The sequence below is a fragment of the Crinia signifera genome, chromosome 7 (genome assembly GCF_055691185.1).
Source record: "Crinia signifera chromosome 7, ASM5569118v1, whole genome shotgun sequence".
Taxonomy (NCBI): Eukaryota; Metazoa; Chordata; class Amphibia; order Anura; family Myobatrachidae; genus Crinia; species Crinia signifera.
Genome location: NC_139223.1, coordinates 47,078,088 through 47,102,136, shown reverse-complemented (window position 1 = coordinate 47,102,136; position 24,049 = coordinate 47,078,088). Strand labels below are relative to the sequence as shown.

General features: G+C 49.7%; 1 protein-coding gene across 3 annotated transcripts in view; it reads left to right on the top strand.

The window, feature by feature from the left end:
* Window positions 1-24,049, top strand: part of LOC146020119 (glucagon receptor-like) — a 96,299-nt gene that overhangs the window by 22,590 nt on the left and 49,660 nt on the right. The window contains exon 2 of one of the 3 annotated variants that reach the window (XM_083152967.1): window positions 16,092-16,254. The exons of 1 other annotated variant lie outside the window; for it this stretch is intronic. Coding sequence is in view for 1 of the 2 variants with exons in the window: in XM_083152966.1 (XP_083009092.1) it covers window positions 20,619-20,671 (53 nt within the window). In the remaining variant the exon portion in view is untranslated. Of the gene's footprint in view, window positions 1-16,091; window positions 16,255-20,448; window positions 20,672-24,049 lie in introns of those variants that run through there. One more of the 3 variants, XM_083152966.1, reaches the window with a different exon arrangement.

Below are 24,049 nucleotides of genomic sequence, written 5' to 3'. Positions count from 1 at the left end.
GGCGGCTCAGCCTGAGCGGCTGTCCCAGTCGCTAGACTAACGACACACGCCACTGTGTCAGCCAATCTAAGAGAGACTCTCCGTGTAATTCGTAGCTCCAATGCAGTGACGTCATTCACTCTTTAGTCCACTGCCCTGTTGTAACAATTGTAACAGTTGTATGTATATATACATGGCAACACTCGGGTACTTTTATGTGTGCGCACAAGGGGGAGGGGGGGGGGTCGCACCTCCAATCAGGAGTGTCGGAATTTGGGAAGCAAGGGGGCAGCTTGACAGCCCCAAATAGGAGAAAAGCGCTGATACAGTGGAGTAGAGGAGCGGCAGGCAACGCGCTGCGCCGCTGACTTTTTTTTTTTATCTGTCAGAGCAGTTCAGGGCAGCGCCAGCGGGTTGTGAGCTGCAGCCTGCGGGGCGGATGGTGAGAGGACTAAACTCCTCAGCAGGCAGCGGCGGGGGCGGCATGGGGAGTTAGTGAGAACCAGAGCCAGGGGGCGGGGCAGACCTGACATTTGTGAGATGCGCCTGTAAGTACCGGCCGCCAGGATGTGTCCACACAGTTGATCCCAACACCAACAGCCCTTCTCTGCCTGCCAGCTGGTCCTCCTTCCTCCCCCGAGTACATGCACGCTGCTCTGTCTGACAGCACTAGGCTGCCAGTACACTGACTGCACTGCAGGAATCAGGTGTGGGCTGGCGTCTCCTAACACTAGCCTGCCCTATTCTTTCCTCCCCCATCCCTCCCCTCTTCTTGCCCCTCAGCTCTTTCACCCATGCCTTGTTTCTCCCACCCTGGCCTTAGAACCAAAATGCTTTCCTCCACTGCAGACCCCTTTGTTTGTCTGTCCCTGCGCAAAAAACCCCATCGCCCCCCACCCTCTGGCATAGAGCCTGCCAGTGGCGTAAGTTCGTCCCAGTTGCCCGGAGGCAAGATTAATATTGGTGCCCCCCTCACACACACACAACCTTAGAGATATTGACGGTTTTCAATTAACTGATTTAAACTTGCAGGGGAGGAGAGGTGCCCCCTTGGGAGCAGGAGCCCGGCGGCAGATGACTCCATTGCCTCCCAGAGTTCTGCCTCTGGAGCCTGCTGTGCTGTCACCTGGGCATTAGTAAATGTGGACTTTATATTACAGCCTGACCTCTCCCTACTTTATCGCAGTCTGCCCTCTGACCACTCCCAACCTGTCACAGCCTGCCCTCTGACCCTTATTACCTATCACAGCCTGCCTTCTGACTCTTGTTACCTATCACAGTCTGCCCTCTAACCCCTCCCTACCTGTCACAGCCTGCTCTCTGACCCCTCACTACCTGTCTGTCACAAACCGCAGATCCCACCATCGGAAACATCGCTCATTACCATCTCGATGGTCTGTGCTGCGTGAGAGGCCTGTCATCCGCATGGCTTCTGATGTGTGGCGCGATGTCCCCTGTGTCCCCGCGGCCCGTTGCCATGGTTCCCTGCCAAGCGCACGCCGTTCCCGGGCAGCATGGGTGCCGCCATGACACTCTCAGGTCAGCTGATTCCCCAGACCAATCCCCGCTGCCCATCCACGTCACCTCTGACCCACACACCTGTACCTGGTTTAAGGTGTGTGCTCCTTTCTCCAGCATTGATTGGTGCTGCAGCCGGCAGCCAATCACAGACAAGCAAGGGGGATAAAGCCGGTCTGCGGCCTTCCTTCCTTGTCTTGAACAATTGCTTACCTGCTCTCAGTATTCTCCTGTGACAGAGAAGTTCCCAAGACTCCGAGATCTCCAGGCTCTCCTGTGTTTCTCTCCAGCGTTATCTGCACCCGCTATACCTACCTGGGTTATCCATCTCCAGAAGACTCCTGCCTTTCCACCTCTGCAGTCGAGTACAGGTGCCTCGCCATTACCACCATTGGCTTCCAAGCCTTTCAGCGACATTCTCCATCTTGTCCTGAACTAGCGACTGGCTCCGTCGACACCAGCGTCGACATTCAGCTGCTGTGCTCTATAGAGACTTTACCAACTACGTCCTATTGCTCCAGCATATACCTGAGCCACCCACCAGCCGTCGGCACCATTGTCGGCACCACAGTCTACCTCAGTTGTCGACATCCTGTGCAATCCTCCGCAGTTTCCAGATTGCCTTTTCTTCTTCATTATTACCTCCAGTATCATCTCCCTTGCCTGCGTCCAGAGGACCAGGGCAGGGGGCCGCGACCTGCCTGTCAGACGCAGCTAAGTCCAAAGTTCCTTGCGGGGCTCCCTGGTGAATACCGCTGGCAGGTTAGACTCCGCGCCCCTGTTCCTGGTCTCCGTCAACTCTCTGGTTCGCTGTGCCCTGATCTCCCCGTGTATGTCCTACATCAAACCTTCTGCCTTTGGCTCTCCAGCGCCCTCCACTGGTCCACCACGGTCACAGCCGGGAACACAGAACCCGCCTGCGCTGACAGTTTGTTCAAGACCGATGGACTCGGCTCAAGACCCCAGTGTGGGACCAGCGGTCATTCAAAATGTTACCGCCCGAATAGAGACTCAAGAAGCCACGCAGCAGCGAGTGATAAAATTCCTTCAAGAAGTATCCAATCGCTTGGACACATTGCAGCAGTCATTGCCGACTCCTGTGTCAACTGCCCAGGGGAATCTATCTCCACCCGCTGCTTTACCTTCTCGTCTCCTGCTACCAGTTCCCAGCAAATATGACGGCGATCCAAAACTCTGCCGGGGGTTTATCAACCAGTGTCAGATCCAGTTTGAACTTCTTCCACACAATTTCCCTACCGCCAGAATTAAGATAGCCTACATGGTTTCTTTGCTAACTGGCTCCGCCCTCAATTGGGTATCACCGTTATGGGAGAGATCTGATCCCCTGTTGTCAGACTATGGCAAATTCTTACAGACTTTCCGCCGTATATTTGATGTACCTGGACGCTCTACTTCAGCATCCACAGATTTACTATGGGTCAAACAAGGGTCCCGATCCATGGGACAATATGTGATCCAGTTCCAGACTTTGGCCTCTGAGTTACAATGGAATAACGAAGCCCTGACAGCCGCGTTCTGGCTAGGGGTATCAGACCGCATTAAAGACGAACTGGCCACCCGCGATCTTCCTGATTCCTTGGAAGACTTAATCTCCTTGTGTGTAAAGATTGATCTCCGCCTCAGAGAAAGAGGTCTAGAGAAACAAAAGAAGTTAATTCCCAAGTTTACTCCTCGAGTACGCTCAGAGTCCCCTGCGAGTGAAGAACCAATGCAAATAGGTAGATCACGCCTGACTCCTGTGGAGCGTTCCCGTCGACAGCGCAACAAACTCTGCATTTACTGTGCTGCTCCCAGTCACTTCATCAATGATTGTCCCGAGCGGTCGGGAAACTCCAGGGCCTAACCTGTAACGGAGGAGTTAGGTTAGGTCATGTCTCAAAGTCTCCTCCCTGTACTGACTTTACCCTTCCAGTGTCCTTAGAGACCCCTGCTGGACTCAGATCAAGCTCCGCTTTGGTCGACTCCGGGTCGGCAGGAAATTTCATTTCTCAACATCTTGTTATCAAGTTACAAATTCCCGTGATGCCTCTACATCCTCATCTCATTGTCACAGCAGTGGATGGCAGTAAAATTCCGGGCAGTGAGGTACGTGCCTGTACCGAACCGGTTCTGCTGAAAGTGGGCACATTACATCAAGAGCACATTAAATTTTTTGTCATTCCTAAAGCGTCTTATGATATTGTATTGGGTCTTCCCTGGCTCAGGCTCCACAACCCCACCATCAACTGGTCGCTTTTACAATAAGAGCAATGGAGTCATCTTTGTCATCAGCATTGCATTAACCCTGTGATACCTGTGCGCTCTGCCGTGGCCACCTCTGTGCCTGGTCTCCCCGAAGTTTACAGAGACTTTGCTGATGTGTTCTGTGAACAATCAGCCGACACACTGCCGCCCCACCGTCAGTGGGATTGTCCAATTGACCTCCTCCCTGGAAAGACTCCTCCCAAGGGACGTACATACCCCCTATCGGTCCCTGAGACTCAAGCCATGTCTACATATATTCGTGAGAACTTACAGAAAGGCTTCATCAGGCCCTCAAAGTCCCCAGCGGGCGCAGGATTCTTTTTTGTAAAAAAAAAAAGATGGTGGTCTGCGACCTTGTATTGATTACAGAGGGTTAAATAACATCACAGTCAAAAACAGCTATCCGCTCCCCTTGATTACAGAATTATTCGATCGAGTGAAAGGTGCCACCGTCTTCACCAAGCTGGACCTCCGTGGGGCATACAACTTGATACGTATCCGCAAGGGTGATGAGTGGAAGACTGCATTCAATACGAGGGATGGTCACTACGAGTATTTAGTGATGCCCTTCGGCCTCTGCAATGCCCCAGCTGTCTTTCAACAATTCGTTAATGAGGTCTTCCGGGACATGCTGTACGTCTGTCTTGTGGTCTATTTGGACGACATTCTAATATTCTCCAGAGATTTACATTCACACCGTTCCCAAGTCAAAGAGGTCCTCCTCCGTCTCAGAAAAAATCGACTCTACGGCAAGATTTCCAAATGCACATTTGAGGTACCCTCTGTCCCATTTCTAGGATACCTTATTTCCGGGTCACAATTGAGCATGGACCCCGAGAAATTGGAAGCCATCACTGGTTGGTCTCAACCCACTACATTGAAAGCCGTACAACGCTTTATTGGCTTCGCCAACTATTACCGAAAATTCATCCGGGGTTTCTCCACTCTGATTGCTCCTATTACGGCTCTCACCCGCAAGGGTAGCAACCCGTCTGTCTGGTCCCCAGAGGCCTTGTCGGCATTCCAGTTGCTGAAACAGTCATTCATCTCTGCACCCATCCTGTCCCAGCCTGATATGGAACGACCTTTTTCCCTAGAAGTCGATGCCTCTAACATAAAGGTAGGTGCAGTACTGTCTCAGACATCCGAGGATGGGAAACAGCATCCCTGTGGTTTTTTCTCACGCAAATTCTTACCAGCAGAGAGAAATTATTCCATAGGCGACCAGGAGTTACTGGCTATTAAATTAGCACTCGAAGAATGGAGGTATCTCCTGGAAGGTGCCAAGTTTCCAGTCATCATATACACTGATCATAAAAATCTCCTGTACTTGCAGTCGGCTCAGTGTATGAATCCTCGTCAGGCCCGGTGGTCTTTATTCTTTTCCAGATTTTCTTTCAAGATCTTGTACCGTCCTGGTTCTCAAAAAGTAAAGGCCGATGCCTTATCTCGCTCCATGGAAGAGGACCCTCTAGTACCCAAGAATCATCCCATCATTGACCCCATCGCATTTGCTCCCACGCAACTTTCTCCGGTACCTCTTCCTGGCAAAACTCTTGTACCCCCTGAGCTCCGCCAAAGACTGCTGTCCTGGGCTCACAAGTCCTTATTCTCCGGACACCCTGGCGTCCAGGGCACTTTTGAAATCCTCCAACGTTCTTACTGGTGGCCCCAGATGAGAAAAGACGTCAAAGACTTTGTGGCATCGTGTACTGTCTGTACCCAGCATAAAACCCCTCGTCAAATTCCTGCTGGGAAACTTTGCCCCTTATCTATCCCAACGCGTCCATGGACGCACATTTCAATGGACTTCATCACAGAGTTACCCAAGTCCCAAGAATACAACACCATCTGGGTGGTAGTTGACCGTTTTTCGAAGATGGCCCGATTCATACTCCTCTCCGGGTTACCCTCCGCTCCTAGTTTGGCGCAGTTATTCGTGCAGCACATCTTCAAAAGCCATGGCCTGCCTACAGAAATCCTCTCTGACCGAGGAGTGCAATTTGTGGCACGCTTTTGGAGAGCACTGTCTTCAGCCCTTCAAATTAAATTGAAGTTTTCATCTGCTTATCATCCGCAGTCCAATGGCCAGACAGAAAGGGTCAATCAGGACCTCGAGACATTCCTACGGCTGTACATCTCATCTTCCCAAGATGATTGGGCCAAGCTACTCCATTGGGCTGAGTTTGCCCATAATTACAGGTACCATTCATCCACAGGTCACTCCCCCTTCTTCATTGTTTATGGCCAACATCCCAGGCCACCCACCTTCGAGGCATTAGCAACCATCGAAGTGCCAGCAGCTACCGCAGCCCTGAGACACTTTTCACAGATTTGGAAAAAAGTGCACTTCAATCTGAAAAAAGCTTCGGTTCGTTACAAGTTCTTTGCAGATCGTAAGAGGCGTGCAGTACCAGAATTCCGTCCTGGTGACAAGGTATGGCTTTCTACCCGAAACCTACGACTGAGGGTCCCCTCGATGAAATTTGCACCTCGATTCATAGGTCCATATATTGTCGAACAGAAGATCAACCCGGTAGCATACAAAATAAAATTACCCAAGTCTTTGCGCATTCCCAACTCCTTTCATATCTCTTTGCTACGACCTCTAATTCTTAATCGCTTCCAGTCCTCGTCCCCGGTATCACCACAAGTCAGAACTGAGCGAGGAGTTGAATTTGAGATAAAAAAGATCGTGGATTCTCGCCATCGTTATGGGCGCCTTCAGTATCTCATTGACTGGAAGGGATATGGTCCTGAGGAGAGAAGTTGGACTAATGCTGAAGACGTTCATGCTCCTCGTCTAAGGGAAAAGTTCCATCAGGAACATCCTTCCAAGCCCAAAGGGTGTTCGGTGCCCACCCTAAAAGGAGGGGGTACTGTCACAAACCGCAGATCCCACCATCGGAAACATCGCTCATTACCATCTCGATGGTCTGTGCTGCGTGAGAGGCCTGTCATCCGCATGGCTTCTGATGTGTGGCGCGATGTCCCCTGTGTCCCCGCGGCCCGTTGCCATGGTTCCCTGCCAAGCGCACGCCGTTCCCGGGCAGCATGGGTGCCGCCATGACACTCTCAGGTCAGCTGATTCCCCAGACCAATCCCCGCTGCCCATCCACGTCACCTCTGACCCACACACCTGTACCTGGATCAAGGTGTGTGCTCCTTTCTCCAGCATTGATTGGTGCTGCAGCCGGCAGCCAATCACAGACAAGCAAGGGGGATAAAGCCGGTCTGCGGCCTTCCTTCCTTGTCTTGAACAATTGCTTACCTGCTCTCAGTATTCTCCTGTGACAGAGAAGTTCCCAAGACTCCGAGATCTCCAGGCTCCCCTGTGTTTCTCTCCAGCGTTATCTGCACCCGCTATACCTACCTGGGTTATCCATCTCCAGAAGACTCCTGCCTTTCCACCTCTGCAGTCGAGCACAGGTGCCTCGCCATTACCACCATTGGCTTCCAAGCCTTTCAGCGACATTCTCCATCTTGTCCTGAACTAGCGACTGGCTCCGTCGACACCAGCGTCGACATTCAGCTGCTGTGCTCTATAGAGACTTTACCAACTACGTCCTATTGCTCCAGCATATACCTGAGCCACCCACCAGCCGTCGGCACCATTGTCGGCACCACAGTCTACCTCAGTTGTCGACATCCTGTGCAATCCTCCGCAGTTTCCAGATTGCCTTTTCTTCTTCATTATTACCTCCAGTATCATCTCCCTTGCCTGCGTCCAGAGGACCAGGGCAGGGGGCCGCGACCTGCCTGTCAGACGCAGCTAAGTCCAAAGTTCCTTGCGGGGCTCCCTGGTGAATACCGCTGGCAGGTTAGACTCCGCGCCCCTGTTCCTGGTCTCCGTCAACTCTCTGGTTCGCTGTGCCCTGATCTCCCCGTGTATGTCCTACATCAAACCTTCTGCCTTTGGCTCTCCAGCGCCCTCCACTGGTCCACCACGGTCACAGCCGGGAACACAGAACCCGCCTGCGCTGACACTGTCACAGCCAGAGCCGGCCCTAGCCTAAATGATGCCCTGAGCAAAATTTTGGCTGGTGCCCCCTAGCACCGCCACTAGTTCCGCCTCTGACCCTGCTCCCCTTTCCCAGCACCATCAACCCTCATCATAGCAGTCATCATTTTGGTGCTCATACACGTAATATTTTAAATAGAAACAGTGCACACATTTGGTGTACAGCCCAAACAGGGGTGTGTTCTTGCTGGGAAGGGGCATGGCCACACAATAGTACCCCCAATTCAAATTATGCCACACAGTAGTGCAACTTTATTCACATTATATCATGCGATGGTGTCCCTTATTCACGTTACATCACACTTTCTCCTCACATTATTCACATTATACCCTTAGAAAAAAATCCTGAGAAATGATTGTATTTTAAGCACCCTCCATGGCCACACTGCAACCCAGCACAAAGCAGTGTGTGCTGGGCAGAGGAGAGAGCTGCAGCTGCAGCTGTCACTTAAGGGGAGGGGGCCCGGGGCTTCCACTGGGCCCTTCCATCAGACTTTGGCCTGGGTAATTTGTACCCCCTACCCCTTTCTCTCGTCACCCCTGATAGTACCACACAGTAATGCCCCTTACACATGACACACATTATTAATGTCCTTATAACCATAATGCCCCTTACACATTATGCCAACCTTTATTAATGCCCTTCCTACACATAATGACACCCATAATGCCCCTTACACATATGTTGCACATTATTAATGCCCTTATACACATGACACACCTAATGCCCATTACACATATGTTGCACATTATTAATGCCCTTAAACACATGACACACATAATGGGGGTTATTCTGTTTGGTATGGTGAAACGTACGTACGGTCCGTCACACTGTACGTTTCCCGTACGCTCACGGTGAGCGTAAGTCCGCCCACAGAACAGCCGCACAAGGACTGTCACAGACACCAAAAATGGGGATTGGCGTACACTTGAGCATACGCCACAGTGTACGGACGGATCTCCCTCTTAGCCACCGATACCTGGCATACATCAGAGCATACGCCACAGAGCACGGACAGATCTCGTCCGTTTTCCCACCGACACCTTCTGTATATCTGAGTGTACGCCACATGCAAACATGCTCTAATATTGTTCAAAATAAGACTTTAGAGTGTGATAGGCAGATGTTGGGATCCTTTGTTAGAGATATGTGATTGCAATAATGTGCTTGGTGGCATCTTACATACAGAGTGTGCTACATAAAATTCATAGCAGATATGAAAGTGCATAATGCATGTTGTTGGGCAAAAATATACAGATTGTGTGAAAAATAGTGGCCATGGCCTTAGGACATTGCTCCACCATTGCAAGTAGAAATTGAGTCCAAAAACATCCTTGTTGCTCTTAGACGTGATTTATGTGTCTTTTTCATAATAAAAAACTGGTATGTTTGTGTTACAGTGAAAAATTTGACACATGTCGACTCCTGTGAATTGAGTGTCCTGCTTTTTAAAGTAGAAAAAAACACTTTCTGAATGGGTGTAGATGGTTATAAAATAACTACCTTGACATATATAACCAGGTCATAGAATGAATCTTACCTAAAATTAAACCAACCTTTACATGTTGAGAAGTGTACAAAGATAAGCTTCCAATGTGTTTGTGGGCTGTGTGTGGCTTGCAGGTAGTGAAATAATGATTTTCACTTAATAGCCTGCAGCATTGCTTATTACATTCAGGTGTATGTGTTTGACTAGTAATCAGCGTTAATTAGCAGACCCAGGCATCCGCTCTCATATGGGGGGAGATTCTCTAATCGAAAAATGCGGTAAAAACCCCGTTATCGCAGTTTTTACCGCATTTTGGGATGCTGTAAGCATCCCCCGCCGGGTTACCCCGGCAGGGGGCATCGCCAGAAAAATCTGGCGATGCCCCATAGAAGCCAATGGGCTTCTACCGCAACCCTCCGCCGCCCCGCGCCGACCCCCCGCCGCCCCGCATCGCCCCCTCACCTGTGTCCGGGCAGCACAGCGCTGTGCTGCCCGGACCTGTGACCTCCTCCCTGCACTGATCCTCTTCCGGGTGGAGGGAGGAGGAGAGCCCGGCGCAGCAGCAGCAGCGCCGGGTGTGTGAGGGAGGGGGGAGCCGCCGGGACCTGCTGGGACCCGGCGACTCTCACCGCAAAGGACAGCTCTTAACGCAAGAGATGTCCTTTGCTATAATTATCGCATATGTTAGAACATATGCGATAATTAAATATGCAATGGGCGGAGATTCTTAGAGAATCTCCCCCCATGGTATCTCTAGGGGTGGTCTGGAGCTATCTTTGGCGTCCACCTGTTTTGGGCCAAAATGCACCGTGCGTTCGCCGATCGAGGCGTTTGTGGCACCGTGCATTTTGTGTGCACACCCCCATGTATGCCCATGTTTACGCCCAGTTTTCCTCATTATTCCGGCCACTCCCATAAAAACGCCCACATGCCGCCCACAATGACCGTGTTCTTGCGGACAGTTTTTTTCGCACAGAGAGCCCCGTCTGTGAGCGGTGTGAGGTCGCCGCACATGCGCATTGCGAAAGATACGCATGAGCAGATGAAAAAAAAAAAACGATCCGCCCGTATACGGTCCCACTGTACCAAACAGAATAACCCCCAATGCCCCTTACACATATGCCGAACACTATTGCACAACCAACCCACCCGCAGACAGCAATCGTACAGCCGCTAGCACTATGACCTCTGCCTCTGCTTGGATAAAGATGTTTCGGTACTTGTGTAGTTTCACGGCGCCAGCATGGCGCCGTGCTACTTCCGGGTTCTACGCTCGCCACAAACTATTTTTAAAAAAGTAACTTAACTCCATGCCAACATGGATAGTTCATACCCCCACTATCCATGTTGGCATGGAGTTGATTTTAAACAGCGTGGCGAGCGCAGCGAGGCACCGAGCCCGCAGCGTGGGCGAGCGAAGCGAGCCCCGCAAGGGGACTCAGACGCACGGCGCCATACTGGTGCCATGAAACTACACAAGTACCGATGTTTCCTCATACATCTTGCCTCATTAGGCCATTCAGCTCCTGGCCAGTTCTGCTAACGTTGCATGCTTTTTTCGCTGAAAATTCATCTTATTTGCATTGTTATGACCAGGACACACAAGGAGCTTCCGATGATTAAAATGACGTGTGGCATGAATATATTCTGTGTGTGACTGTGGCTGTACCTGAATACGGAATGCTATGTTACAATGATTTCCATGAAAACACTATTTCATATGTAGATACAGCCTCACTCATACACAGAATATAGGCATGCTGCATATCATTTTAATCAGCAGAAGCTGCTGGTGCCCCTAGGCATTCCAAATGCCCTAGGCAATTGCCTAGTTTGCCTATGCCTAAGGCCGGCTCTGGTCACAGCCTGCCCTCTGACCCTTATTACCTATCACAGCCTGCCTTCTGACTCTTGTTACCTATCACAGTCTGCCCTCTGACCCCTCCCTACCTGTCACAGCCTGTTTTCTGACCCCTCCCTACCTGTCACAGCCTGCCCTCTGAACCCACCCACCTATCGCAGCCTGCACTCTGGCCCCTCCCTACCTAGCACAGCAAGCCCTCTGACCCCTTCCTACCTGTGACAAATTGTCAGAGCCTGCCCTCTGCGGTAGTGTCTAGTTCACATGCAGTTTTGGTAATTTTCCCACCATGCACTGGGTCCACGTATACCTGGAGGGGCAATATAAATCTGTGGACTAGCTCCAGGGCAGGCAGGGAGATTCCAACAGAGCCACAGAATGAGGGTGTCACCCCACAGAGTTGCAGCTGAGAGAATAGAAACTCAGGTAAGCATTTTGTGCGGGGCTGTGGTTTTTATTTATTTATTTCCAGTGGGAAATAATGTGTTTTGTTTTATTTTTTGTGTGTGTGGGGGACAATGTGTTTTATTTTATTTCTGCAAGAAACTACATCTTCTGAAGTTTTTTTGACCCTGTGGAGGGCCGATTTGTGTGTGTGTTTTGTGGGGCCAATGTGGAGTTTTTTATTTACAGAAAGACCTGTTTAATTTTTTTTTTACCTGATGCGAGGAACAATGCGTCTGATTCAGGATTAGGCACAGAAGTGCAAATAACACTATCAGTCATTTTTCTCACTTCTGCACATGCGCAAGAAACTCTAAGGGCGGGATGTACTAAAGGGGAAAATTTCCTATTTACCATTACCCGTCCGTCCCGTTTTCGCTTGGCAGGGTATCGCCACCCAGAGGGTGGCGATACCCTATAGAAGCCTATGGGCTTCTATCGCCGCCCGCCGTCCGCTTGTCCCCCCCTCCCGTCCTCCTGACCTCCTCCTCCCCCAGCAGGTGTCACAGCCGGGAGGACATCCGGCTGCAGGGGGGAGGAGGAGACGCAGGGGGACACTGGCAGCCGCCGGGATGTGACGGAGACCCCCGCACACCACATTACAGGTATCACGGGGGTCTCCGTCACCGCAACCCGATGCTAGCCGCATATGTTAGTACATGTGCGACAGCATCGCCCTAAGTGCGATCGCATCCGCTAACGATGTGATCGCAGTTGATGGGCTGCAGGGTAGGCGACATGGTGTCTATACCATGTTTAGGGTGGGTGCGTGATGTCACACAAAGTAGCTTCCAGCTGACAAATAGCGGCGGTGGTGTGCTTGTACAGCCAGGCTGCGAAGGCAGGGAGCTACGCTTGTTCCTGTGTATCCAGCCTTCTCCTCCGGCGGTCTCCAGCGCTCCAGCTTCAGTGGAGATAGTGTCTGGCATTATTAGTGCCTTTGGTGTGCACTGTCCCTATTTTTAAAATGTTGTCGAGCCCTGGCATAAAATGTAATGGGCATGTGCTATAATATGTAATGGGTGTGTGACGTGTAATAAGAATTACAGTGTAAATGTTTGAAGCACACCTTCGGCGTGCACCGTCCCTGTTGTCTCTATTTTACAAAGATTTGTCAAGCCCTGGCATAATGTGTAATAGGCATAATGGTGTGTGCCATTATGTGGAATGGGCATTACTGTTTGTGGTATTATGTGTGATGGGCATTATGGTGTGTGGCATTATGTGCAATGAGCATTACAGTGTACATTTTTTTAGCGCGCCTTCGGTGTGCAATGTTCCTGTTTCTAGTGTGTGTTGGGGGGAAGGATTCATTCTGAAACCCAGATACATAAATAAGTCACAATCTATTTAGTTTGCATTGATGCCCAATAGGCGGTGATGGACACGCCCAGTAGGCGGTAATGGACACGCCCAGTAGGTGGTGATGGACACGCCCAGTAGGTGGTGATGGACATGCCCCTCCAATGGTGCAACCCCATAGAAAATTGACTGCTCACACCTATGGTAGTGACTCCACTGGTGTGGTCACAGAGAATGCAAGCACCTGCCATAGGTCTGGTGCCAGTCTCTATGGTGCAACCTATTGTTGCATCTCTAAGGATTCACCAATCGTATTACAGCATACAAGGATGCTAAATGTGGGTGACCTGGCACACTGGAAGTACCCCAGGGAAAGCATTTGTTGTGGTATTTATTTATCGCAAGTTACAGATGGGTGATCACCAATGGATGCTGATGACTACACTCAAGCCCATAATGTAATTTATTATCTATCCTCCAAATGACTCCTACATTACTGGATGCCACACAGTTACATATTAATATATACATATTAATATACAGTTATATAATGGAAAATAATAGAGGAATCTTTCGATATGTAACATTAATTCAGGCTTCCCCTCGCTGCAATACGGCTTCTTCAGTGTGGCAGCCAGCTGGCATCATGTTTATGAATGACCCATCCCGAGGGATTCAGTATTGAATCCCGGCGGTCGGGATCCTGGCGTTCAGAATCCCGATGCCGGAATCCCGACAGCCGAAATGCCGACAAGGGGGGGACGTGGATCGCCCCCCCTTGCGGGCTCGCTGCGCTCGCCACGCAGCGGGCCCGGTGCCTCGCTACGCTCGGCACACTAATTTATTTTCCCTCCAGGGGTGTTGTGGACACCCACGGAGGGAGAATGTGTCGGCATTTCGGCGGTCGGGATTCCGGCGTCGGGATTCTGAACGCCGGGATCCCAACCGCCGGGATTGTAATTGCATCCCATCCTGAGGAGTCTTTCTACCCTTCTGCTTTTATTTACAAGACAAGTTCTCTTTATCAACGCACTGCTGAGGATATAATGAGTATGGGGCCTATTTATTATTCAGTATTTGTGGAATATCTCCCCCCCCTCAAGGCTGTGACCACTGTTTCTTGGGCTGGGGGGGGGGGCAGAGGCTCTGTCCGGCGGGACTCATGTCTTGCGGTGTGCTGTGAGATGCGCTGATGGGCCCCGCCATCACAAATTGTCATGGATAGACGGAGAGTCAGCAGCAGGCAGTTTAGTGTAGAGTAGCCTGGGCCCCCTCCCCTCTGAGCTCGGGACACTTGTCCCCGTAGTACCCCCCCCCCCCCCGGTGGCGGCCCTGGCAATGGATGCACACGAACAAAGAGGTGAATGCTTATGTGACCCGTTTTTAGCCTTACAGCTATTTAAGTTTGAAGTGAGGCATCGTCTTTTAGGTTTTAGAGCAGCAGGAAAATTAGATCCAGTGTATAGTTCCTAAACTGATGTGATCAAGGTGTGGCTGAAAAGAAACACCTGTGGCTTCCTGTTATATGTGTGTCCAGGGCAGGAGGTCATTGATCTCAATGCTGATAAGCAGCTGGGTGATACGCCGGTAATGTAATATTATGTTGGGTGCTTTGGAGTGTACCCTGACTGAAAAATCTGTGGAAAACCCTGCAACGCTGTAACCTTGTTTGCTGAGCTGTAAACCTGGTATGCTGTTTACCTGCTACAAAATAAAGACCCAGAAGAGAGATTCCGGGCATACGTAATACGGGCCCAATTCAAATTGCGAAACGACAGCTTCCGTTTATTCCTCTATATGCGCTTTAGTTATTTGTAGTTTATGAACAGTCTAATACCATGCTCTGCTTATATATCTATTTCACCTTACAATTACCATAGTGTTCTCATTCTGCTCCCTTTTAATATTTATATATTGAAAAAAGTATTTTGCATTTTAATAGAGACTGAACAACAGTAGATATACTGTAATATGATATGATCTTCAGCAGTATGCATTGAAGGCCATTTATTTGCATTTTAATAGGAACCCAATAACAACAAATATAGTATAGTATAATGATATATTAACCTTTCATTACACCAGCTGGTGCCAAGCATGACATCTCACTCTAACGCATACATTGCTGAATAATGGGCATAATTATGAATTAGCAGGTTTTACAGTTAACATTTATAATAATTACTCATTGCCACTTATGCAGCATTAAGAATAATATGCGGGAACGGGGTCTCTAATGGAAGCCCATGCCTGCAAAATGCAAAGTGATGGCTAATGTGTTATTCAAGAGTTGGCAGTGTTGCTTAGCGATGGCAATCGACGATTTGAAATCATTGATGGTTTATGGCTGATGTTGAATACTTTTGCGCATCCCCTTTCCCCGCTGGTTCAATTACCGCAAATCGCGGGTCTGCGGAGAGGGGACGGGGCTAAAATGATGCAATAGCGGCATTTTGCATCATTTAAGTACCGCTCCCTATCCACAGCCCGCGAATCACGGAGTTTTATGGCAAGGGGGCAGGGCCAAGTGATGTCAGCCTTGCCCTCACCCCCCCTGACGTGTTGCCTCTCCGGGCTTCTCCAGGAGAGGGGAAAATCAAAGTAGGCAAGTATGCTCCACTGATGGCCACCCCTGCTTTCCTATTCACATGCCTGTGTTTGGAGATATGGAGACAGTCACTTCTCCCTCCCCCAAACGGCATCAAAATGTTAATCACTGACAGTCTAATGCGGTTGTGTGACCGACATTGCAGACCCGTACTTGTGCATAAGACGCTACTCCAAACACATCTGAATCAGTCCCTTTATCTCCCCTAAGTTGTAGGACACTTACCTACCCTATATGATGTCCTCTTGGTGATACTTTACTGCCTACCCTTCTAAACAGCAGGAGAACTATATCTCCTAAATGTAGATGTGACCTAAGTATCCACTGATTAATGGGGTGCCGGATGACTCACGGACAGTCGGAATCCTGACTTACTGTACATGGGCTATTTCCCCTCGACACCACTGCTTTACAGCTATTCATTTTCCCTTACTCAGCGCTCCACTATCCTGCAAGTACTGTGTTCCCCAGTGTAATGGCGCATTCTACAAACTGGAGCAGGTCCTTAAGGAGACACAGCTGCATAACACTCCTGTGCAATTGTTGCCACTATATTTCCTTATTTCCTGCGGTCTGACTGGTTTGGTTCTGTCTCTCTCACAGACGATCAGACCGGAGACCTGTCACATGAATGGATAGAAGATCTGTATTGAAGCATAATGGCATATGACAGCTGGGAGGCGGAAGATGTAATGGACAGGATTGCAATATCATGAATGGAGAGAAGGAACCTACAGAAACTAAAGCTGGGTACAGATTAGACCAGGTAGACAGGGTCATTAGGTCGACACAAGCATTATGTCGACATGGGGAAGGCCAACATTCAATTATCCTGGAGAACAGGGGAGTTGTGACCACACCCAATCACATGTCCGTACTCCCCACACACTGGGCGACTTTGAGCTGAAACAGCAGGTTTTAGCGACTTTCAGCTCAAAGCCGCCCAGTGTGTATGCCCCAGCGATGAGTGGTGAGCGCTGCTGCGCGCTCCCGCAACATCGCCGGGAAAGCCGCTCATCTGCTGGTAATACCAGCAGATGAGCTGCTTTGAGGACAGCTTTGCATAGCGCTGCGCTATGCAATGCCGTCCTCCCCTCGCTGATGGCGCCGGGCAGGGGGAAAGCCGCTCAGTGTGTATGCACTGAGCGGCTTCCCCCCCCAGCGGTGATTGTTATCATCGCTGTCCATACACGCTGGGCATAGTCACCCAGTGTGTATGGACCCTAACACTTCTAAAAATGAAAAGAGGTGATGCTGTCTTAAGTAACCAATCAGCTTCTGTCCATCATTTCTCTATTGCATCATAGAAAATGAGAGGCAAAATCTGATTGGCTGCAATCAGCACAACTGCTCCCTCAGAATGTGCAGGGGTTTCCTTTTGCTGAATTTTAGGGGGTTTCTTCCTGACACCCAGGAAATTAAACAGGGCCGTTTCTAGAGGCGGACAAGCCGTGCAGCCGCCCTGGGCGCAGCACGGCTTGTCCGCCTCTGTTGAATAGCCGGGGCGCCCGGCAGCTCCCCCCACGCCGCTGCCCCCACCTTCCTCCGCCTCTCCCCGGCTTCCGACACTGTTGGATAGCCGGGGCGCCCGGCAGCTCCCCCCACGCCGCTGCCCCCCCCTTCCTCCGCCTCTCCCCGGCGTACGTACGCCGCGGCCACACCAGCAACAGATGATTTGAAAGGGGAGGAGAGGAGCGCATAGCGCGTCTCTGCCTTCCCCTGTCTGTGTCACTGGGCTGTTAGCGAATCATCTCGCGGGCCTGCAGCCAATCAGGAGCCAGCCCGCGAGTTATGATTGGCATAGTGAAGGGGAAGGAGAGATGCGCTAGAATGCGCTCCCCTGATCCCCTCCCCTCCCCTGGGAACTGATGAAGCAGCAACAGCAGCAGCAGGAGACCCGGACTCTGCTTTCCCCAGCAGCAGCAATGGTGAGTTGTGCTGCTGCTGGGATATAATATTCTAGCACTGTGGGGGCATATAGGTCTTGCACTGAGGGGGGCATATGTGTGGCACTGTGGTGGCATATATGGCACTGTGTGGGCATATGTGTAGCACTGTGGGGGCATATGTGTGGCACTGTGGTGGCATATATGTGGCACTGTTCGGGCATATTTGGCACTGTGGGGGCATATATGTGTGGCATTGTGGGGGCATAGCTGTCACTGTGGGGGCATAGCTGTCACTGTGGGGGCATGTTTGGCACTGTGGGGGCATATTTGGCATTGTGGGGGCATATATGTGTGGCACTGTGCGGGCATAGCTGTCACTGTGGGGGCATATATGTGTGGCACTGTAGGGGCATATATGTGTGGCACTGAGGGGGCATATAGGTCTTGCACTGAGGGGGGCATATGTGTGGCACTGTGGTGGCATATATGGCACTGTGTGGGCATATGTGTAGCACTGTGGGGGCATATGTGTGGCACTGTGGGGGCATATGTGGCACTGTTCGGGCATATTTGGCACTGTGGGGGCATATATGTGTGGCATTGTGGGGGCATAGCTGTCACTGTGGGGGCATAGCTGTCACTGTGGGGGCATGTTTGGCACTGTGGGGGCATATTTGGCATTGTGGGGGCATATATGTGTGGCACTGTGCGGGCATAGCTGTCACTGTGGGGGCATATATGTATGGCACTGTAGGGGCATATATGTGTGGCACTGAGGGGGCATATCTGCCACTGTGGGGGCATATATATGTGGCACTGTGGGGGCATGTATGTGGCACTGTGGGGACATATTTGGCACTGTGGGGGCATATATGTATGGCATTGTGGGGGCATATATATGTGACACTGTGGGGGCATATATGTATGGCACTGTGGGGGCATAGCTGTCACTGTGGGGGCATATATGTATGGCACTGTGGGGGCATATCTGCCACTGTGGGGGCATATTAGTAAACAGCATCAGTTGTATGGCAGCGGCGTGTGGGGCATAATGTGTAATAGGCATTACGTTGTGGGGAGTATTGTGTAATTGCCATCATGGTGTGCGGCATAATATGTAATTGTCATCACAGTGTGCGTAATGTGTAATTGTCATCACAGTGTGCGTAATGTGTAATTGTCATCACAGTGTGCGGCGTAATATGTGATTGTCATCACAGTGTGCGACATAATGTGTAATTGTCATCATGGTGTGCGGCGTAATATGTCATTGTCATCACAGTGTGCGGCGTAATGTGTAATTGGCATCACGGGTAAAAAGTGTATAATGAATTAAGTAGCCAGTCATTGTTTGGCCTTGATCTGTGAGGCGTACTAGGTAACTGTGTGGGCCTTTATATTTTTATGTCACTGTGTGGCCTTCAGCCCGCCAACTTAAGTGCGGGAGGACAATGTCTAGATGTGCAGGTTGCAAAAGTGAGATGTAAGGTAATTGTTTCCTGATAGACCACGCCCTTATATTAAGCCACGCCCCCTTTAAAATAAACCACGCCCCCTATTTTGGCGCGCGCAATTTCTTCTATACCATGTTATGTATTGGGGGGGGGGGGGGGGCGCATTTTTATTTCTTTGCCCTGGGAGCTAAATTGTCTAGAAACGGCCCTGAAATTAAACCACCTGCCTGGATGACACCCACTTCCCAAAGAAAACATTTTGCAACAATGGCAGAGCTACATCCATAATGACATATATCAGGTCAGCACGCCCCCTGCACTTTCACCTTTGACCTGTCCCTTTTCATGTCATAGAACCACACTGCCTTTTTCCCCAGTTCTCAAATAGGGAGGTTCTGAAACGTGGTCCTCAAGGCATCTCTCCAGGTTATAAGTACATCCATGCTTTGCCACAGGCACTGGCGTAACTACCGTCCCGCAGCCCCCGCCGTGGCGGGGAGGCGCTGAGGGTATGTGGGCGCCGGGGGGCTGCGGGACGACAGTCACTGTCTGCCTGCCTGTCTGTGTGTGTGCGCACCGTCCGGGTCCCAGCTCTCCCGGCTATTGCCGCAGCGCTGCTCTCTCACTGATACAAAAAGTGACACTTGGAAAATGGCTGCCCCCATACCGCAGACAGTTTTTCGTCTGCTGTATGGGGGCAGCCATTTTCCAAGTGTCACTTTCGTTAGCAGCAGTAGCCGGGAGAGCCGGGACCCGGCGCGGACGGATGCGGCCCAAGGTAAAACACACACGCACACAAACACACACATACACACACACACGCTCTCTCCCCTCAATCCCCTTCCCTCCCTCCCTCCCTCCCCCCCCGCGCGCCACGGCTCCACGCTGCTTGTTTTTGTTTTTTTTTGTTTTTTTTTAGGGGGGGGGGGGCGCCCCCCTGCATTTTCGGCAGGGGGGCGCACAATTATTAGTTACGCCACTGGCCACAGGTAACTTAATTAGTACCTGTCAGTGCTGACAGGTGAATTAATTAGTACCATCAGTGCTGAGCCATGGGTATACCTAAAACCTGGACCATTGGGATGCCTCGCGGTTTTCCTTTACGGAACCTCTGTACTAAGCTCTACAGAGTGATAAAGTGGGCGGAGATAAAGGGCCAACCAATCAGCTCATAACTGTCATGGTGCAGGCTGTGTTTTGAAAAAAACCCGACAGGAGCTGATTGGCTGGTACTTTATCTCTCTCTACTTTATCAGTCTCCAAAATAAATTTCAAAAACTTGTGCCAGCCTTTTAAATGTGTCATCGATGCCCATGTCGACCTTAAGCTTGTCAAGCTTCTGTCAATGTCAACTTATGGTATGTTGACCATTTTTAGCTGCTCGTCCTGGTGATTGTCGACATGGACATTGTCAACCCGGGGGCAGGATACAGTTGTAAATGAGGGCTAATTAATGTACGAAGCAAATTTATTTAAATTATGTGGAACTGCAAATACCAGCATTTCTTACCTCGAACACACATTTACTGTTGACACTTTTGAGATGGAAGGGGAACCAGAACCAGGGGGAGGGAATGTATATGACGGAAGAAACGTGTAGGTGCATACAGTCTAGAGACAAAGAGAATGAGACACAAGGAGTGATGGGGAGAGGAGGGGATTGGTAGAAGGATGCTGAGTGCAGCGGAGTCACCAAGCTAAGAACACAACGTAGGAGAGAGTTTGGGAGCTGGAATGTAAATATCTCTGTGGAGCCTGCAGCACCTTACTCTCCTACTGTCTGGGCAATGAAGTGGGCACAGGGGGGCTGGCTGCACTGCAGATTTCATCACTTTGCCAGGTAAGTTCCCTCTGTGGTACCAGCCTGTAGGCATGTATTCCATTCTGCGCCAGGGCAGCTGTACAGCAATATAGTGTGGTACTGTAGTTCCATGATCTGTAAATTTACTAAGATGGGAGTTTTATTGAAGATGTGATGTTGCCCATAGCAACCAATCGGATTTGATCTATTATCTTCTAGAAGGTGCTAAATAAAAAAGTAGAATCTGATTAATTGCTATCTGCAATAGAACTCCCATCTTAGTAAATAAACCCCTGACAGTCCAGGTGTTGGCGATATCCAGACTTGCGCACAGTTGACTTAATTAGTACGTCAGTTAATTTGATTTAAGCATCTGTGTTTAAGCATGGATGCCACTAATCCTGCACGTAAGTGTGCCTGGTGGTTGGGATGTCTGTTCTAAGGGAGGGATGTGGCCAGTGTCCCGGGGGTCAGGATGGCGGTGTTCAGTATATCTACGCCGGTATCCCGATTTCTATCAGAAAACCGGCGCCGGATGTTCGAACAGGCTAGGAATCCTGACAGCTGACGTCCCGATCGGGCTAGGGTAGCATGCAGCTGGGTCGGGGGAATAGGTCTAAGTGCGGGAAGGGTAAGGTAAGGGTTAGGCTGCAGGGGGAGGCTTAGGCAATTACGAGGGGGGTTACAGTTAGGCTGTGGGTCAGGGGGTTAGGATTAAGTGGAGGAGTATAGGAGTTAAGGTCTGTCGGGAGGCTTAGGGTCAGGCTGTGTGGAGGGGGTAATGGAGGGTGCTGCTACTTGGAAGGGTTAGGGGGGGAGCTGGGGGAGGCTAAGTATACTTACCTGACCCCCTGTTGGGATACCGGCGCTGGTGTTCTGACCACTGGCAATCCATATGTATCCCTATGTAAGGTTATGCACAGAGTCATGTTGGACAGGAGTGCTGTATCATTTCTATATATCTAGTACAGTTGTTCCTAAATTTGGGGTCTACAAGGAGCATTAACAGTCCAAGTATTTCCATGGCTCAGCACATATGGTTACATTTTATTGACTAAGGTATTAATTAAGTCACCTGTGGCCAAGCATTAGTATTCTTAAAAACCAAGACCATTATTGCTGAGTTTTGGAAACTTTGATCTAGTTTATATAATTGTTCTGCCTGTAAGTACAGGTGCACAGTACTATTCCGCTATTACTACTCTGCCTGTAAGGACAGGTGCACAGTACTATTCCTCTATTTCTATTCTGCATGTAAGGACAGGTGCACAGTACTATTCCTCTATTTCTATTCTGCCTGTAAGGACAGGTGCACAGTACTATTCCGCTATTACTACTCTGCCTGTAAGGACAGGTGCACAGTACTATTCCGCTATTTCTATTCTGCCTGTAAGGACAGGTGCGCAGTACTATTCCGCTATTACTATTCTGCATGTAAGTACAGGTGCACAGTACTATTCCTCTATTTCTATTCTGCCTGTAAGGACAGGTGCGCAGTACTATTCCTCTATTTCTATTCTGCATGTAAGTACAGGTGCACAGTACTATTCCTCTATTTCTATTCTGCCTGTAAGGACAGGTGCGCAGTACTATTCCGCTATTACTATTCTGCATGTAAGGACAGGTGCACAGTACTATTCCGCTATTACTATTCTGCATGTAAGGACAGGTGCGCAGTACTATTCCTCTATTTCTATTCTGCATGTAAGAACAGGTGCGCAGTACTATTCCTCTATTTCTATTCTGCATGTAAGGACAGGTGCGCAGTACTATTCCTCTATTTCTATTCTGCATGTAAGAACAGGTGCGCAGTACTATTCCTCTATTTCTATTCTGCATGTAAGGACAGGTGCGCAGTACTATTCCGCTATTACTACTCTGCATGTAAGGACAGGTGCGCAGTACTATTCCGCTATTACTACTCTGCATGTAAGGACAGGTGCGCAGTACTATTCCGCTATTACTACTCTGCATGTAAGGACAGGTGCGCAGTACTATTCCGCTATTACTATTCTGCCTGTAAGGACAGGTGCACAGTGCTATTCCGCTATTACCATTCTGCGTGTAAGGACAGGTGCGCAGTACTATTCCACTATTACTACTCTGCATGTAAGGACAGGTGCGCAGTGCTATTCCGCTATTACCACTCTGCCTGTAAGGACAGGTGCGCAGTACTATTCCGCTATTACTATTCTGCGTGTAAGGACAGGTGCACAGTACTATTCCGCTATTACTATTCTGCGTGTAAGGACAGGTGCGCAGTACTATTCCTCTATTTCTATTCTGCATGTAAGGACAGGTGCACAGTACTATTCCGCTATTACTACTCTGCCTGTAAGGACAGGTGCACAGTACTATTCCTCTATTACTATTCTGCATGTAAGGACAGGTGCGCAGTACTATTCCTCTATTTCTATTCTGCATGTAAGGACAGGTGCACAGTACTATTCCGCTATTACTACTCTGCCTGTAAGGACAGGTGCGCAGTACTATTCCTCTATTTCTATTCTGCATGTAAGGACAGGTGCGCAGTACTATTCCTCTATATCTATTCTGCATGTAAGGACAGGTGCGCAGTACTATTCCTCTATTTCTATTCTGCATGTAAGGACAGGTGCGCAGTACTATTCCTCTATTTCTATTCTGCATGTAAGGACAGGTGCACAGTACTATTCCGCTATTACTATTCTGCATGTAAGGACAGGTGCGCAGTACTATTCCGCTATTACTATTCTGCGTGTAAGGACAGATGCGCAGTACTATTCCGCTATTACTCTTCTGCGTGTAAGGACAGGTGCGCAGTACTATTCCGCTATTACTATTCTGCGTGTAAGGACAGGTGCGCAGTACTATTCCGCTATTACTATTCTGCGTGTAAGGACAGGTGCGCAGTACTATTCCGCTATTACTCTTCTCCGTGTAAGGACAGGTGCGCAGTACTATTCCGCTATTACTAATCTGCGTGTAAGGACAGGTGCGCAGTACTATTCCGCTATTACTATTCTGCTTGTAAGGACAGGTGCGCAGTACTATTCCGCTATTACTATTCTGCTTGTAAGGACAGGTGCGCAGTACTATTCCCCTATTACTATTCTGCATGTAAGGACAGGTGCGCAGTACTATTTCGCTATTACTATTCTGCGTGTAAGGACAGGTGCACAGTACTATTCCTCTATTTCTATTCTGCATGTAAGGACAGGTGCACAGTACTATTCCTCTATTTCTATTCTGCATGTAAGGACAGGTGCGCAGTACTATTCCGCTATTACTATTCTGCGTGTAAGGACAGGTGCGCAGTACTATTCCGCTATTACTCTTCTGCGTGTAAGGACAGGTGCGCAGTACTATTCCGCTATTACTATTCTGCATGTAAGGACAGGTGCGCAATACTATTCCGCTATTACCATTCTGCATGTA